Raw genomic sequence first — 16,313 nt, forward strand, 5'->3', positions numbered from 1 at the left:
TTAGATCTTATAAATCTAATCCTTTTAAGAATTTTTATCTAAGAATGTTTAAAGTTTAGGCTTTTTTTTTTTTATAATTTAAAAATTTACCTTTTAAAAATAAGATTTACTTAACTTGTTAATTATTTATGCAATATTGACTATTTTTCCGTATGCAGAAAATGATATTTTGTGATTTAACTCTTTAAGTACATTTTCTCTTTATTTTTAACCTATGCGAAAATTAACTATATTATCTCTCTTCTTTTTTCCTATGTATTCATATTTCAGTGCTTGCATATTTTTCATATAACTTGCAATTATTTTAATACAGAGTTTTAAGTAATTAAAGTAGTTCTAATTATATCATCCAATATTAAAATTAAAATATTCAGTAATTTTTTATTTTTAAATTATATGATACCATCAATTAAATCAAAATCAATCAAACTTTGCATTAAAACAATGGGATAATTATCATCTTATTTTTATATTTTATCATAATTGACTATTTTATTCTTATTTCTTTTTTTAAAAAAATATATGATTTTATTTTTAATGTTTAATTCCATCAAACTATTTTACCATTTCATTTATTTCTATACTTTTCCGTTATAAATTTTAGAAATAATTATTATTTTATCTTTATATGTTATTGATATTAGCTATTTTCTCATTCTCATTTTAAAAATAGAACGTATTGACCCTAAAAAAATACAAGAATAAAATAGTTAATTTTAACAAAATATAAAAATAAAATAGTAATTATATCTATTTTTTTTTTAATTCATTGGAGGTTTTAAGGGCCAAAATAATACTGCGGGCTACACAATAGGGGGTAGCCTTCTCCTTGGCTCATTAAATTGGTGAAAACAACTGATGGTCGAAAAGACTCGAACTCGAGACTGCTCACTCCTCACATAAATGAGAAGACCAATATATCTAAATTGTTTAACTCATAGTAAAAAAAATGGATGGAATGATAATATAATCGGATGCAATTGGATACTATGGATAAAATCATTTGAATAAATATTTTTTAACACACTATATATATATATTTTGAATACTGGGGATGAGATTCGAATCGAGATCTATTATCAGATTGTACATGCACTTAGTATTAGAAACATACTAAATATTGAAATTGAGGATTTAATTAAATTTGATTTTGCATAGTTTTAATTGGAAGGTGATAGTTAATACTTAATAGATTTTCCTTTTACACTTATAAAATCTCCATTTTTTCTGGAATAAAAAATATTGTTTATATATTAATTAAAAATTATTTTCAAAAAAAAAAAAAAACTATAATCTATTTTAATTATAAAGTGTCGCATTTTATATTGTTTTTTTCCCTAACAACTTTAAAGTAATTAGCTCGGCCTCCAATCTTTTGTTCAGAACTCTTAATTGGGCTTGGATTCAGCCCATTTCAACCAAATGCAAGTCTCACTCACAAACCCACTCCAATTCCAATCTCCCATAATAAAAAATGATTTTGTTTTGGGATTTCTTCGATGGCTTTATCGCTCAAATTACGGTTAGCTGCTGCTACTTCTCTTGAAGCAATTTTAAGAACAACTAAATATAAAGAAAAGCCAAGTTTTACACTGTAGAGAAAAGCAATTCTTCAATTTCAGGATCTTTCTTTGATTCATTTGCTTCCATTTTCCATTCTTCCATTGAACTCCTCAGGTTCCAACAAGACATCTTCTCTTCTTGATTTAATTATGTTCCATTTGGTAGAGTTTTTCTTTTTCTTTTTCCCGGTATTTGTATTTTTTACTGTGAAAATAGCATAATGCATCCTACCAGGAAATTACTTGTTTATGTTTAGTAACTCTGATAATTGGATTTTTTTTTTCCTGAATTATATATATTTTGAGTATTATGGCTACTACAGAAACAGCATGGACACATTAGTTGGCTCTCTTGGTTTGGAACTTCGGATTATTATTATTTATATATACACTTATTGATGTATTATTATAATGTTTGATAATTGTTAAATTTATTAAAATGCTATTAGTGTTTCTAACAAATTTTTGTTTAAAAAAGAAACAAAATTTTTTGTTTTTTTTGTTTTTTCTGTTGTTATATTGCTCTATCTTTTTAGTTTATAAGCATTTGAGGTGTTTTGGCACATATCTTATGGGCTGACCTGACCATAATTCATTGAGTGTTAAAAGTAGGAGTCAATATTGATTCAAGAAAGAAAAATATATGGTCGTTGATAGGTCAAAAATTTGGAATTTTTAGTCATTACACATTACCCATTTGCCCAAACATCAAATAAGGTATTTTATATATTTGAAATTCTTGTATTCACCGGAATAAGAATTTCTCATCATGCATATATGGTTGGAATTTTTATTTAGCTAGCTGATAAAGAATGAGGAATTGAAAAGGAAGACACATTCATAGGTAGACTATTTACTTAAAATCTGTATCATACATAAGTGATGTTTAGCTCAATGGACAGGGCATCGCAGTTGACAATGAGTCTCTCCTCAACGTCCCATGGGAACCATGATCTCAGAAAACTCCACCCCTGGAGTTTTATCTGAATTATAAAAGTGAATGCATTGTTCGTTATTAATACTTATTGTAACGTCACCATTCATCCTCCCATTGGCCACCTTTTGAGCCATGTCCTCTAGTAAATCAGCAGCATCCTGCTGCTGCATTGCAAGCTCCAAATTGCAAAGCACATCTCCCATGGATGGTCTTTCACTTCCTCTATCTGCTAAACACTTCCTAGCTATACTGGTAAAAGTCTTGAAGCATTCTGGGGCAATCTTTCCCTTCAAATATGGATCAATTATTTGATCAAGAGTCCCCATTTGGTAGCAATTTGATGCCCATTCTGCCAAATTTACTTTCTCATATTCTTCCTCTTCAATTTCTCCCATTGGCATCACAGCAGGCCTAGCACATAAAGTCTCAAAAAGTACCACTCCAAATGAGTAAACATCAGACTTTTCTGTAAGTTTTTTGCGTCGATAATATTCAGGATCTAAGTAACCAAAGGTGCCCTTTACTATGGTTGAAATGTGTGTCTGAGACAGCATCATTGTACTTGGACCTACTTTTGCTAACCCAAAATCTGAAACCTTTGCTACCCATTTGTCATCTAACAGTATGTTGGTACTCTTTATATCGCGGTGGATGATTGTGTTGTTTGCACCCGTGTGCAGGTAGTGCAGTCCTCGTGCTGCTCCAATACAAATCTTAAGCCTCTGCTTCCATGGGAGTGGAGGTTTGTGAGTATTGTAGAGGTGATCACGCAGTGTACCTTGAGCCATATAATCATAAACAAGTATCATTTCATTTTTCTCTGTGGAATATCCAATCAAAGATACTAAGTGGCAGTGTCTGAGCTTTGAAAGCATAGAAATTTCAGTTTGGAACTCTTTTAAACCTTGGTGTGAACTTGGATTGGCACGCTTTATAGCAACAATAATGTTGCCATCATCAATTGGCCCCTTGTAAACTCTTCCGAATCCACCAGTGCCAATGATTAGACTATCTGAAAAATTGTTTGTTGCCAGCTTTATTTCACCAATTGAGAAGACACGGCAATGGTCAGGTGGTTGCCATTGCTTAGAAGTTTTTAAACGTTGACTAAAACAGGTTAAAATTGTTAGAAAAATTTCGCAAAGTAAAATTATTACTTGGCTGCTTCCCGTTAGAACATGAATCAATATCTCTACACGATCACTTGAAAGCTTTGAAAAACTTAGATACGGTGGAGTTCTGACCCCAAATCCAAATGGATGGTGTCCTGCAAGATTGTTTGAAAGGTCAGACAACTTGAAAATTTCCAAACCGTTTAAAATTGGACCTGCCGATGAGCCATTGTTAGGTCTCACGGAAATTGATATAGTCTTTATGCCTTCACCATGTTTAGAAAAATCAACAATGTAGTCTTTGTAAATGGGAATTCTTGCCCCAAGGCTCCATTTGAAAATATCAGCATGATCTTCAGCACTTTGATTATTGATATAAATATTGAAAACTCTTTGACTTCTTTGCTGAATTACATTTGAAATCTCACAGAAATGGAGTCTAACAAGGTAATAGAAGCCAGAATCGACAGGAAACGACCATCTTGCACTATAGTTACATGTATAAGTATCTCTGATTGACCTAGCAGAGGTGTAAACTTGGAGTGGAGCTGCATATGCTGGTGCCAATGAGCTTGCCTCAATTTCAACGTTTGATTCAATTCTACTTGTCTCACCTTCTCTACTCATCATATAATCAGTGTCCTCAGTCCAGACACGAAGCATGCCGCTATCTTCTGTTGGAGGGATCAAATCCCCTCCTATGTTTAGCCTGTACATTGTCTCAAGGGCTGTATAGTCCTCTAGAGAAAAATGAGAAGGATGTCCTAGCAGGGGAAGTGGAACATCATCTTGAATATAAAGCTTTGAAGGCATGGAGACAATTTCAATCTTATTTATGAAAGCATAAGAACTTGAAATCTTTGAGGATGGGTTGAAAGTCACATTTAATATTGGGCCATCTATGTTGATACAAAATTCTCTCACAACATAATCAGCACCTGAGTTGAGTTTGGAATAGGAGGATTCAGAAGTGCTTAGAAGTGTATATCGGCCAATGTTGACAGAAAACAATGCGTTTGATATGTTTAGACCTGCATATGTGATTGGTTTGAAGTAAAGGCGAACGAACTTGGGGCCAGTAGAAACATAAAATGTGTAAGTGAACTGTTTTGTAAAGATGCAAGCAGAAATTTTTGGTTTCTCATGGCTGGAAGGATCTAAGGCATATACTCTGGACACAGTTGAAAAATTAAGATTTCGTTCATTGGCAGCGATTGATCCGAAATTAGATAATGGATCTAATGGGGGACAATTCTTTTCAATGTAATCCGGAGGCACATAATAAGGTAGCTCATCGGCAGAGAATGGGGTTATGCAATAGTTAAAGAACAAGAAACCAAGAGACATAATTGTAGCAAACAATGAATTTCTATTTGTGTGATTGCTCTTCTTGGATAAAATAGCAGGTTTTGGATGGTGGACACTAATTATTCGTCTGCAGCAAGGGATGTGATTAGAAAGTAGTTTCGAACTTCTGTGATAAGCCATTAATTCAGCTCGTTAAAATCATCCACAAGTTTACCCTCCCTTCCCACAAAGAAGAGAAAGAAAAGAGAGAAAGAAAAGAGGGGAAAATTATGTACCTTTTGGGTGTTGCTTTAAAAGACAAAGTTTGACTTAACAAGCCAGACCATGTGAGATGGTTAATTATGGTTTCCGGAATTCATATCTTATACTGCGAAGCAGTGTCAGCACTTGAAGATCTTGCAATGTAAGTTCTCTAAATTTCACTATCTAATATGTTATGGTTTCATGGGTAAAGACAAATGTCAATGTCGTTTGAGAGACTGAAACAAGATGGAAAAAGCATAGATGTTTCTGCTTATTATCAGTATTTTTGTCCAATCTTTTAGCTTTTGAACTTTGTTATGTAGAATAAAACGAGGCTAATATTTTGCAGACTTTAAGTCAATGAATGAAGGAATCTGGTTCTGATCCCATCAAAGAATCCTGCATGACTCTTACTGGTCTAAGCGAATGCGTACGTGTTGGAGTATGATTTTTACATTGTTTCTGATTCTTCCCATATGTAAGGCTTTGTTTGGTAAACATGCTGACATAAACTTTACCCTTTTCCTAGTGCCTTCTACACTAGCTATGAAGCTAAGTTTTCTATTATTTTCTCCATAAAAGAAACAGTTTTTTCAGGTTTACCAAATGAAATATTGGTGTGTAAATGTTTGGCGTGTAAATGACTCCACTTCTCTTTTCGTTTAGACCAAATTTCTAAAGACAGAACAGAGGACTTGAAAAGTCTGGCTTCGAGCAGTCTTCATCAGGAAGTGACTGTCGATAAAATTAGTGGTGGGATGCAGAGAGTAAAGATAAGGTGAGAAATTTTAGAACCACTACTTCCACATATTGAGGCTTGATAGATGACTTGGACAATTTATTATCATTTGGAAAAAAAATGTAGTTTCTTAGAAACTTTGCAAATATACAAGTCCTGAAGTGACTTGAGAAGAGAAATTAGTGGTGGGATGCAGAGAGTAAAGATAAGGTGAGAAATTTTAGAACCACTTCTTCCACATATTGAGGCTTGATGGATGACTTGGACAATTTATTATCATTTGGAAAAAAAATGTAGTTTCTTAGAAACTTTGCAAATATAGAAGTCCTGAAGTTACATCAGAAGAGAATAAAAACCAGATAATGAAATATAATATTGAGTTCATTGTCCCATAATTAATTATGTGTGACAGTTGATTACATTTAGTTATATTTGACCAAACTACTACATAGTGGATATCAAGTATTGTTAGCTATATATGCGTTCTGGGAAATACTTACTGACTCATTATATATGTACTCATTCATATATTAAATCAATCAAGACATGCTTTTTAGTTTAAATGAGTGTATTTTCTGATATTCAAAAAAAAAAGGATAAAATAGTAATAATATTTTAAAAAACTTTTTATGGACAAACTTGGTATATGGATGGGCTCATATATTAAGTGCAGCAAGTCTTATTCATGCTTTTTAGTCAGAAGAATTGCAAGGACCTCAAAATTTGAAGACCAATATGTCCTGCATTATGATTTTATAGAACATAAAGCCATGAATATCAAGGAAGAGGTATATAATAAGAAAGGTGAACTAACTGCTTAGATCATTTTATTTTAAAAGTATACCTTATTTATTACAAAGTCTAATTATTTAATAAATTCTTTATGAATTTACTAGAAGGAATCGCATAGTTTATGATTGTCACATACCAACCTCAATTTACACCAATGTCTTTACATTTAATGTTATGCTATGGAAGTTATGCCAACCTCAATTTATACCATCCTCAACCTCAATGTTTTGTGAATGTTATGCTATGGAAGTTAAATTTAATGGGTTTTTAATTTATAGGGTAATAGGTTTCGATCACCGAAAATCAGTACTTTCAAATATTCCATCTAGCGAAGACTGTGAACAGAAAATTGCATTTTATGTTGATATTGAGAAGAGTAGTTCTACAGCTGTATATGAATATTTTTCTAACAAACTTGTGGATATGAAATCTTCACATGTAAGTTGCAGAGAGACTATTTCTTTTGTGCTTTAGTTTTTTGGCATTTTATGTGGGGAAAATACGTGTGTATATTAAAGTGAGAGTTCATTTCTCTTGATCAATACAAGGGGGAAGTTGCCAGATTATTAAACCCAGAAGAACAAGTGCAGATTGAAGATGTTCTTGAGCACATTGAAGATGTAGATCTTCGGCGATGGAGTCCGCCAGACATTGGAGCATTTAATATGGGACTAAGTGAATGGCACTCAAAGATAAATTGTGTTACTAACCCACATATGTTTGAAAAGGTTTGAAATATCCCCTACATTTCCTTTCTAATTTTTGTGTGTGTGGTTATATATTTAAATGGGAACCTTAAATGTTTGTATAAGTGTGCTTGTATGATACTGCAATCCTTTGTTGCATGGTTAGGTTAAAGTTTTTGTTGGCTTGGCTAATGGAAAGTAGAGGTAATAAAGAAAATAAAATTTGGAGATAATCAGCACGCAAGTCATCAGCTGTTAATGAAGTTAGATTTTTGAATCTAGAACTTAGCATTGAGGCTCAGTAACACTGAGTGATTATAAAATCAAAGGTAGGAAGTGATTGACTGAATGCATTAGTTTTCGGGAAATTTTCTGTGGGAAATTAGTTGTTGCTTGATTCATGAAGGTATGTTCTATAATTTGTTCCTAGGGTATCTAGTTATTGGCGAGGGTAGACTGTTGTACTATCTATAATACTGCCCAATGAATGTCATAAAGAGAATTCGATGTGGAGTATAGTTTATAAGGAATTGCATCATTGGATAACTAGTTGGATAACTTTTATTTGTGAGATCTATTTCTTGATCAAATTTTATTCACAATCTTTTAGGAGGTTCCTTTAACATTTTTCTTTAAGCTGGATGAATCAGAAGCCCTAAAGTGAACAACAGTTAGTTTAGTCATTTAATTCTGACTGAGCAGAAGAATGGAAGTATGCTTTAAATTAGACATGGCCATATTACGGTTCCGGGAACCGGAACCGTCGGTTCGAACCGGTTCCAAATTTTCTGGAATTGAATTCCGGTTCGGTTCCGGTTCCAAATTTTCTGGAACCGGAATCGGCGGTTCCAGAGAACCGGTCGGAACTGGACTGGAATCGTCGGTTCCCCGGCCGGTTAGAACTGGCGGTTCTAGCCGTTGTAAACTGTCAGACCTGTTTTTTTTTTTTTTTTTTTTTTTTTTTTTTTGTGAAATCTCTTAATTACCCCTCCCAACAGCCATAAACGGCTAGTTTCAAGAGTATTTTTGGAAAAATGAATTTTTGGATTTATTATAAATAGCTCATTTTATTTACAAATTCATTACAAAAAAATCTCAACTCTCTCTACTTACTCTCTCTACAATATACTACACTCTCTACTTACTCTCTCTACAAAAAAATCTCAAGCCTTTTTTTTTTTTAAAAATTATGTTCAAACTTTTTTAAACAAAAAATAAATTCAATTGAAATTTTTAAAAAAAAAAATAATTATGTTCAAGTCTTTAAAAAAATAAATTTAATTGAAGTATTTTTTAATTTTTTAGGTGTATTTTTTAATTTTTTATGTTCAAATATATATATATTTTTTAAACCGGTCTTCAAAATTTAAAATTTAAAATTATGCGATTCGCCGGAAAACCGATCGGAACCGTCGGTTTTGTCACCGGACCGGAACTGGAACCGGAACCGGACCTTTTCGGTTCGGTTCCGGTTCCAGAAAATCTGGAACCGGAACCCATGGCTACTTTAAATGTTAAAATTTGAGTTACAAACAGTGTATTATTTACTGCAATTGCTTGAAAGCTTGAATATTTCTAGAAGATGTTTAAAATATATATATATATATATATATATATATATATATATAAAAACTGAAACATCCTCTCTTCATATTTCTTCATCATTTCGAATATATTTATCATAACTGAAGTTTCTTTAAATTTCCATTTAGTAGTTACTGGAGATAAGTTCCACCGATTTAATCGCCAAGGGAAATTCTTATTTTTCCTCTCGTCAGAGTACTGCAAGCAAGTTGCTGGATAAAGCTTTTAAAGTTCGACTGGGTAGAGGATTTTATGGGGAGTGCCTGGTATTATAGATCTCTATTCTCAAATCATCTTTTGCAGTAATCTTTCCTGATTATCATTGAACCATGCTCCAACATTTCTTCTTCTTCTTATTCTCTTTTTAACCTAACATTTCATGTATTCCATCACTTTTCTCTCTTTCTGTCCTCGAGTTTCTAAACCTGACCTACAGTTTCTTCCTGGTGTTAACTTCTATGTGATCTTATTAGTCCTGTTCCTTGATTACAGGGAGTTAGAGCAGATGGCTATTCCAACTTAGCTGATGAAATTGGCAGGCAGCTTAGCGTAAAAAGTGCTGCAGCTGGTCTAAGGTAATGTGTTTTTGTTATCTAGACCAAAATTCTCTCTTAGTTGTCAGTCATAGTATTGTTTCGAAATTCCCATTGATTGTAGTTGTAGGGATATTGGGGCAGTTTTTCATTTAACATAGAGCTGACTTAAATTCTAATATGTTATTGGTCGACAGACTTGATTTTGTATGTGTGAATTTTTCATGTTTAAATTCTCATAATCTTGCTGCTTTATCACACAGTGTCTCGCTAACTGTTGCATTACGTATGCTATCAAAGTCTATCATTTTCCCATTATAATTTTCATTATAGTATATTGAGCTTATTGCTAACTTAGTTACAACTGCCCAACACTATAAGTGTATACGTCAATTTTATCAGGCCCATAGGAGCTGTTATCTACATGCAACGAAATAATCTTAAAATGTGCTTGAGGAGTGCAGATACTGCTACTGATACCTCAGAAATTGCAAAGGTATGCACCTTGAAAAACGATGAAATTTTAACTGCTTATTCTGATTATTTGGCTGAATCCTCAAGTGAATTCCATTTAACTTTGTGAACGTGAAGGCATATGGTGGAGGTGGCTCACTGAGTTCCAGCTCCTTCATCATACGGATGGATGAGTACAATCAGTGGCTCTCAAATAAACTATCATGATTAGATCAAGGTATGAAGCATTATTGTTAAAATGCTCTAATCATTATGTCAGTGGATTCTTGTGCGAGCAAGTTATTCACTGCATCAAAGCATGGTGTAATGGGTTTGCATGTCGGTTGATGAGTCAAGAAACTCAATCTGAATTAAGACCTTTCTATCCTTAGGAGTTCAAACTTGAATCATGTTCCCTGGATTACAATCTATTTTGTAATAGACTTGTGCTTTATATAGGAAGCTAAATTTTTACAGTAGAAATTATAATTCATATAAAGCCTTGAGTTGTCACAATTGCTCCATTCCTGTAGTTTGATATTTGATTATACTTTTTTCTCATATTCTAATTCTATACTATGCAACACTTTAACTTTAAACAGAAACGTGCAATAGAAGAAGAATACAATTAGTTCACTGGACAACCATCAACCACTATTCCCTTGGCTGTTGGACAGGTTGCTAAATCACAGTGTTCGCCTTCTGTGCCCCACCAATTTAAACTTCTATTTTCCATACCCACTGAAAAGTATAATAAAACTGCCATGAAGGCCACCCCTGCATCCAGTGCTGCTGAAAGAATGTAATTATACCTCTGCCACCAATGCTTCCGGTAGCGGAAGACGAAGAAATTGAAAATTGTTCCTACTATGATCCAGGAATTGTAGTTTACTGCTGTTGCTGGAGGCATATTTCCAGTTGATCCAAGAAGAACTGGAAGGTTAATCAGGGGAATCCAAGATTGCTTGGGGAATGATTTGTGCAACACCCAAACTATAAATGGTCCCACTGCACCTCCAAGGAAGAACCAATTCATGGCTTGATAGTTTCCAAGACTTCCAAAGATCCGTTTAGGTCCCACCAAACCCCATATGACAGATGCATCAAAGAAGACTCGATCACCTGGACATGTCCAAGGACTGTTGGGCGGAAGCAGATCATCCTGACATATGTTATGAATGGAGTTCAGCAGCCACCATGCCACTGCAAGATTGATTGTTCCAGCGAGTATTGTTCCAATGAACTACACATTTCCATGGGAAAAGAAACATAGAAATAGAATGTTAGTGATTGTAACTCGAAGCGGTAGATTCAGTGTAAAACCAAACAATAAAAAGTATTTGCTGCTGTTGATTGTTTGCGTTGTAAGTTAGAAGTCTCATCACCAAATGATTCAGGATGCCCAAAAACCATGATTAGACGATTTCCTTGCAAAATATTTTGGTGAAACTCATTCTGAGACGTGGGATGCTCTGGCTATATATGAATTTTAACATAATCTTGTTATAAAATGCAGCATTTTACATTCTACTGTAAGATTTGAATTTCCATCATCAGCATGGGGGGAAAATTATGGATATCAAGTGCAGGGTTTAAAATGTGGAAGAAAGCATGACATTTGTACAGTCAAAATTGTTAGAGATGATTCCGATTGACGTAGGAAGAGTTACCATATCTGCTATTCTCCTGAAGAAGAAGCAGAAGAAGTAGATGAGATCAAGGGTTTGTCTTTTCAATACTGTAAATATCACACTTTAAATTGTGCAAGGTCATTCGGGTAGAAGAGTTTCTAACAAATGTTTATTCAATTATAACATTTGAACTGGATTCCACAGATTTTGCCCTTTTATTTTTTGCGTGCTTTTGATACAAGATTGGCAAGAAGAAAAATGTACCTGAACCAAGAACATTGATCTTGGAGGGATCTTCATGTAGTGTCCTAGCTTGAAATCGTTGAGGAAGGAGACAGCCTGCGCCATGCTCATATAACCATAGGTTTTGAAGCATACATTGGCTATTGGTCTTCCTGGATATATGATACCCATAACATACTCCGTGATTATGTTTAACCCTGGTGTCTATACATGAATTATCAGATTGTTAGTGATGAAACAAAAGTTTGTGTAGAGAATGAAATTGGGAAAAGAATGGCCACTATATCCATTGAACTGAGGCCAAAGTTCTCAAACAAGAGGTTCTTCACTGCTGGTACCAACATTGCATGCCAAAACCCATTACATAGCAGCACCTTATCCTTTGGGAGAATGCATGAGAACTTCTGGGAGACCGTGCAGTATAGGAATTTTTTTTTTTTAATCTTTTAACTTTTTTCAGATTTAGATTTCCAAGTTAGGGTAAAAGTTCAATAAATTACCTGGTTTGTTGTTGCAGTTATAATGCTGATTGGGAGTGTGAAGAAGAAAGCCATAGCACTGGCAAAGACGAGTCCCCACCATGGCATTTGAACCTGATCATTCAAGACTAAGCAGAGAACAAGAGCAACTGCGAGTGTCACAGCCAATAACAAGTGAAACCACCAGGAAGGAATGTCCTTGTATCTTTTCATCAATCTGGTGTGGATATCCTCCTTTTCTTTGTAAGAAGCACGATATGTTGCATAGATCTCCCTGTGGATACATCAGAACATGATACTATGTAGATACAAATTCCCAGTTGATAACATATCAATGAAAAACATATTGAAGAAAGCTGAAAAGGCTTCTAAGAGCTCTCTTGTGGGGAAATTGAAATGAAGAAAATCAACTAATGATTTAATGAGTAAAAGATTACCTTCCATTGAAGAAAGCCACATGGGTGAGAGTCGATGCAATGGTCGCAAAACCAAAGCCATAAGTCAGAGCAAAAAACATGCTTAAATGAATTTTTCCTTGCTCCTCATACTTTGGTAGGTCTAGCTCGAATTTGTCATTAACTATAGCTGGTATATCATACTTATTTCCTTGAGCTGTAAACAAATCTGAAGAGAATATTGGAAATCTGTGTGCATTGTACAAGTCTAGGCCCCAGTAAGCAATGGGAATGGCAATGTACATTATCAACACATATCCCACAAAAACATTGACAATGGCAAAGAAAGGGCTAATGAGGGGGCTGAACAAGAAGGAAGCGACTGCAGTCCAGTCAAGCGTCACTGCTCCAAGTCCAAGACCTCTCATGCCTGAGCCTAGTTGCTGTGCTGTTACTGACTTTGAAAACACCCAGCAGAGCCACGAAATGCTTGTAAGTGTTGTGAATAGGTACCCAGGAACTAAATACCAGGAAAAGCTGCATACAAGTGCAATTAGGAAGAACTTGGCTCGTGTCATGCGTTGATCTCTATCATCTTTCTCATGTAAAGCCCTGCAAAATTATACCAGACTTTATGTAAAACATTGGCTCATGTGCATTGTCTAATTACATTATCTGTTATAGGTGCTAGCCAAGTGCTGGAAACATACCTGCAAATTGAATATATCAAAGTGAATTCAGTTTTGTTAAGTTTGAATAGAAATAGCAGCAAGAAAGGTACACAGAAGTAAATGATTAGGTAGTTTGAAACATCCCTCTGTTTGTCCAAGGTGAGTGATGGTTGTCATTTTTATAATATATGGAATGCACTAGCCTGATTACATTGAGAGGGGAAAAAAGAAAAGAAAAGAAAAGCTTTCTTTTTGGTAAATCCATAACTGTTGAAGGGGAAGGCTAGGTTGAAACTAGACTTAGAAAAAATGGGAGGCCAAGAATAAGGACAAAAAAGTAGAACTAAAAAAAGAGGGGGAAATATGAACAAATTTCCAAAATTGGTGTATTATAATTATAATTTTAAAAATATACATGAAATATATGAATAACAAATAAAATTCTAGAGAATTTAGTGGTCAAACTTATATTTCCTTTAAGAGAATTTATAAAATATATGTGAGAAAACAAAATTTTGCATTTTTTTTTTTTTGTTGGGGCGGGGAGATAATATTTTAAAAAAAATATACAAAAATTATGGTGATAATCATATTTTTCATATTTTGAGGGCTTTATTAAATCAGGATTATCTCAAATCTAAAATTAATTAATTAATAAATAAGGTACTCATTTTATGCAATCTTGTGGGATGAGGCTTATCACAATCAACTGGGTCCCACTCCCACACGATGGAAATTTTATGTCCCACCCACTTTGTTTTTACTTGTTTATTTATTTATTTATTTTTATAACAGGTAGCTTAAGCAACTCAATTATATTGACAAGCGGGCCCCCACCAAATTTGATCTTCCTTTCACCATCAAACCTAATACCCAGCTAAAGACAATTTTACCCATCAAGAAAAAATCTGATTTAACTTTGAAAAGTTCCTGATGCAATCATTCACATGATATGAGCCTCGACTTTTATTGCTGGTTTCGGTGCTTCAGTTCATAGACTGTGACTTGTCTCAATTCTACCCCTCTCTTTTATTTATTTTTAATTAAACAATTGGAAAATAAAAAAACAATTCTTAATTAGAAAAGTATTTCTCAATCTGCCACTATAGGCTTTTATTGCATCTGGTTTCAATTTACAGTTATTTTTAAACTGAACCGAACCGAATTGTTGATACATACAACCCTAATTTTTATTTTTATTTATTTTTTACAAATTTTAGTGAGGGAGAATGCATTTATCATCCTTTTATTTTTGTTCTTCAGTAAGTGCCAAACGAGACTGTGAGTAATTTTGGAATGACTTGTTTGTTCTTATTTCTAGAATCGCGCTTCAATGAACAGATAATCAGCTATTGCTGACCACTGGCCTGTCGGAAGATTCTAGCTGACTGACTTTATCCAAATGCCTTCAAAGATAAATAAGCAAAACAAAATTGACAACTCTTTTGTCTCTAGCCACTAGTTTATGGTCACACAATGATTCTCTCTGTCATTTTCTAAAATTGATCTTTTATTATTATTTTTTTTATTACATCATCATGACATTGTCCCCTACACCACAAAAAAAATTTTAATTTACTCTACAAAAAATTTATGATTTGTCCCTTTTAATTTGGAATATTGAATCTTGGTTCCGTAGGGTAGGGATGCAGGCTGTGCCGCTATTTAGGGTATCCGGCTTCAATCCATTTATAAAGAATTTGGATAGTTATATGTAAATTTAGTATGGATTGATAGTAAAATTGCTATCAGTAATTAATATGGGTATATATTTTTGGCTAACCATCACCCGATACCCGCTAATGGGTATTTATGAATATTTTATTTATTATTAATAAAAATTATATTTTAAATAAATTTAGATTTAAATAGTTAAAATTTACGGATACTCTATTCATATAATAATACTTTAAATGAGTTTTAGGCGAATATAAATAGTAAAAATTCTAATCAATTTAAATATAGATATTTAAATGAATATTTAAACAAATAAAAATAGTAAATTTTAAATAAATATGGATATAAATAGATAATAAGCGTCATTTTTTCTTTTTAATAATGTTATCAAATTATTTTCCATTACTTTTAAATGATTTTATTTTCACATTTTAGATTTGAATTATGTTGTTAGGATTAATTTTGGATTTTAAAAGAGTCATATCTTGGTCTTTAAAAATTGTTTTAATTTATTTTATCTTTTAAAAATAATTTTTTTGAAGGAAAAAAATACTAAAAAATTATTTTAAATTTATTGTGGTCTTGAATAATCTTAATTATATTCCAAAATCAATTAAAAATATATATATTTTTTTATTGTTCAATGTCATGTTAGTGCAAGTCAATGGCAAGATGCCAAAGTTAGAAAATTTCTTTTATCAGCAAAATAGTTAAATCAATAAAAACTTCAGCAATCCACAAAGTTAGAAATTGATACTAAATAATCATTAACAGAAGATTTCATTATGAAAAAAGCATGAAATTAATTTAATTTTCAAATTTTATATATAAATTCATAATTCAATTGGTAAATAAATTTATTGTTGGTTTTAGTATTGATGCGTAAGAAAAAAAAATATCTTTTTTTTAACTTTAGTTAACTTTATAAGTAATTAAATGGTAATAGAACCTTAAACATGATTTTTTTTGTTCAATGATCAAATTACTAAACTTGAGCGAAATTAAAATCAAACCAGCAAGCTTTCCTAATACATCAAAAGAAACCTACACATGATTACATCCGGTAACTTTGAAAAAGAAGCGTTTGATTGATTTCTTTTAAAGGGAAGGGAAATAGTGTTTTGCGTCATTATAAGAGAAAAGTGAGCACGTGATACACCCAAATATTAAATGTTATCTTCACATTCTATTCCTCAATAAATAAAAAAAAAAAATTTAACTTTCCTCCCTATAAAGGTAGTTAGAATATATTCCTAGTGCACCTCATA

General features: G+C 32.9%; 3 protein-coding genes across 9 annotated transcripts; 1 reads left to right on the forward strand and 2 right to left on the reverse strand.

Annotated features, from left to right (window-relative positions):
* Positions 1-2,382: 2,382 nt before the first annotated feature.
* LOC149495343 (receptor-like protein kinase FERONIA) lies at positions 2,383-5,099 on the reverse strand. Of its 2 annotated transcripts, XM_089722317.1 has the most exons (2): positions 3,404-5,099; positions 2,383-3,277 (listed from the first exon to the last, which is right to left on the reverse strand). In XM_089722317.1, exons 1-2 carry the CDS (start codon positions 5,097-5,099, stop codon positions 2,493-2,495), a joined length of 2,481 nt encoding a protein of 826 aa, XP_089578443.1. In that variant the 3' UTR covers positions 2,383-2,492. The 2 variants fall into 2 exon arrangements, with proteins under 2 accessions (XP_089578443.1, XP_089578442.1); XM_089722316.1 differs by having other exon boundaries at positions 2,383-5,099.
* Positions 5,100-5,181: 82 nt separating this feature from the next.
* LOC149495344 (uncharacterized) lies at positions 5,182-11,479 on the forward strand. 6 transcript variants are annotated; one of them, XM_089722353.1, is made up of 10 exons: positions 5,182-5,322; positions 5,512-5,640; positions 5,829-5,940; positions 6,972-7,131; positions 7,242-7,421; positions 9,095-9,229; positions 9,456-9,538; positions 9,878-9,992; positions 10,088-10,187; positions 10,552-11,479. In XM_089722353.1, the coding sequence occupies exons 2-9, from the start codon at positions 5,589-5,591 to the stop codon at positions 10,175-10,177; spliced, it is 927 nt and encodes a 308-aa protein (XP_089578479.1). In that variant the 5' UTR covers positions 5,182-5,322; positions 5,512-5,588; the 3' UTR covers positions 10,178-10,187; positions 10,552-11,479. The 6 variants fall into 6 exon arrangements, with proteins under 6 accessions (XP_089578479.1, XP_089578480.1, XP_089578481.1 ...); XM_089722354.1 differs by having other exon boundaries at positions 9,899-9,992; XM_089722355.1 differs by having other exon boundaries at positions 5,512-5,604.
* Positions 10,418-13,564, reverse strand: LOC149495345 (oligopeptide transporter 4-like). Its single transcript, XM_089722321.1, has 5 exons — positions 13,408-13,564; positions 12,740-13,309; positions 12,324-12,576; positions 11,845-12,027; positions 10,418-11,192 (listed from the first exon to the last, which is right to left on the reverse strand). The coding sequence occupies exons 2-5, from the start codon at positions 13,273-13,275 to the stop codon at positions 10,578-10,580; spliced, it is 1,587 nt and encodes a 528-aa protein (XP_089578447.1). The 5' UTR covers positions 13,276-13,309; positions 13,408-13,564; the 3' UTR covers positions 10,418-10,577.
* Positions 13,565-16,313: the final 2,749 nt, after the last annotated feature.

Source organism: Jatropha curcas, chromosome 6 (genome assembly GCF_041381405.1).
Source record: "Jatropha curcas cultivar XTBG-Jc1 chromosome 6, XTBG_Jcur_1.0, whole genome shotgun sequence".
NCBI classification, from domain to species: domain Eukaryota; kingdom Viridiplantae; phylum Streptophyta; class Magnoliopsida; order Malpighiales; family Euphorbiaceae; genus Jatropha; species Jatropha curcas.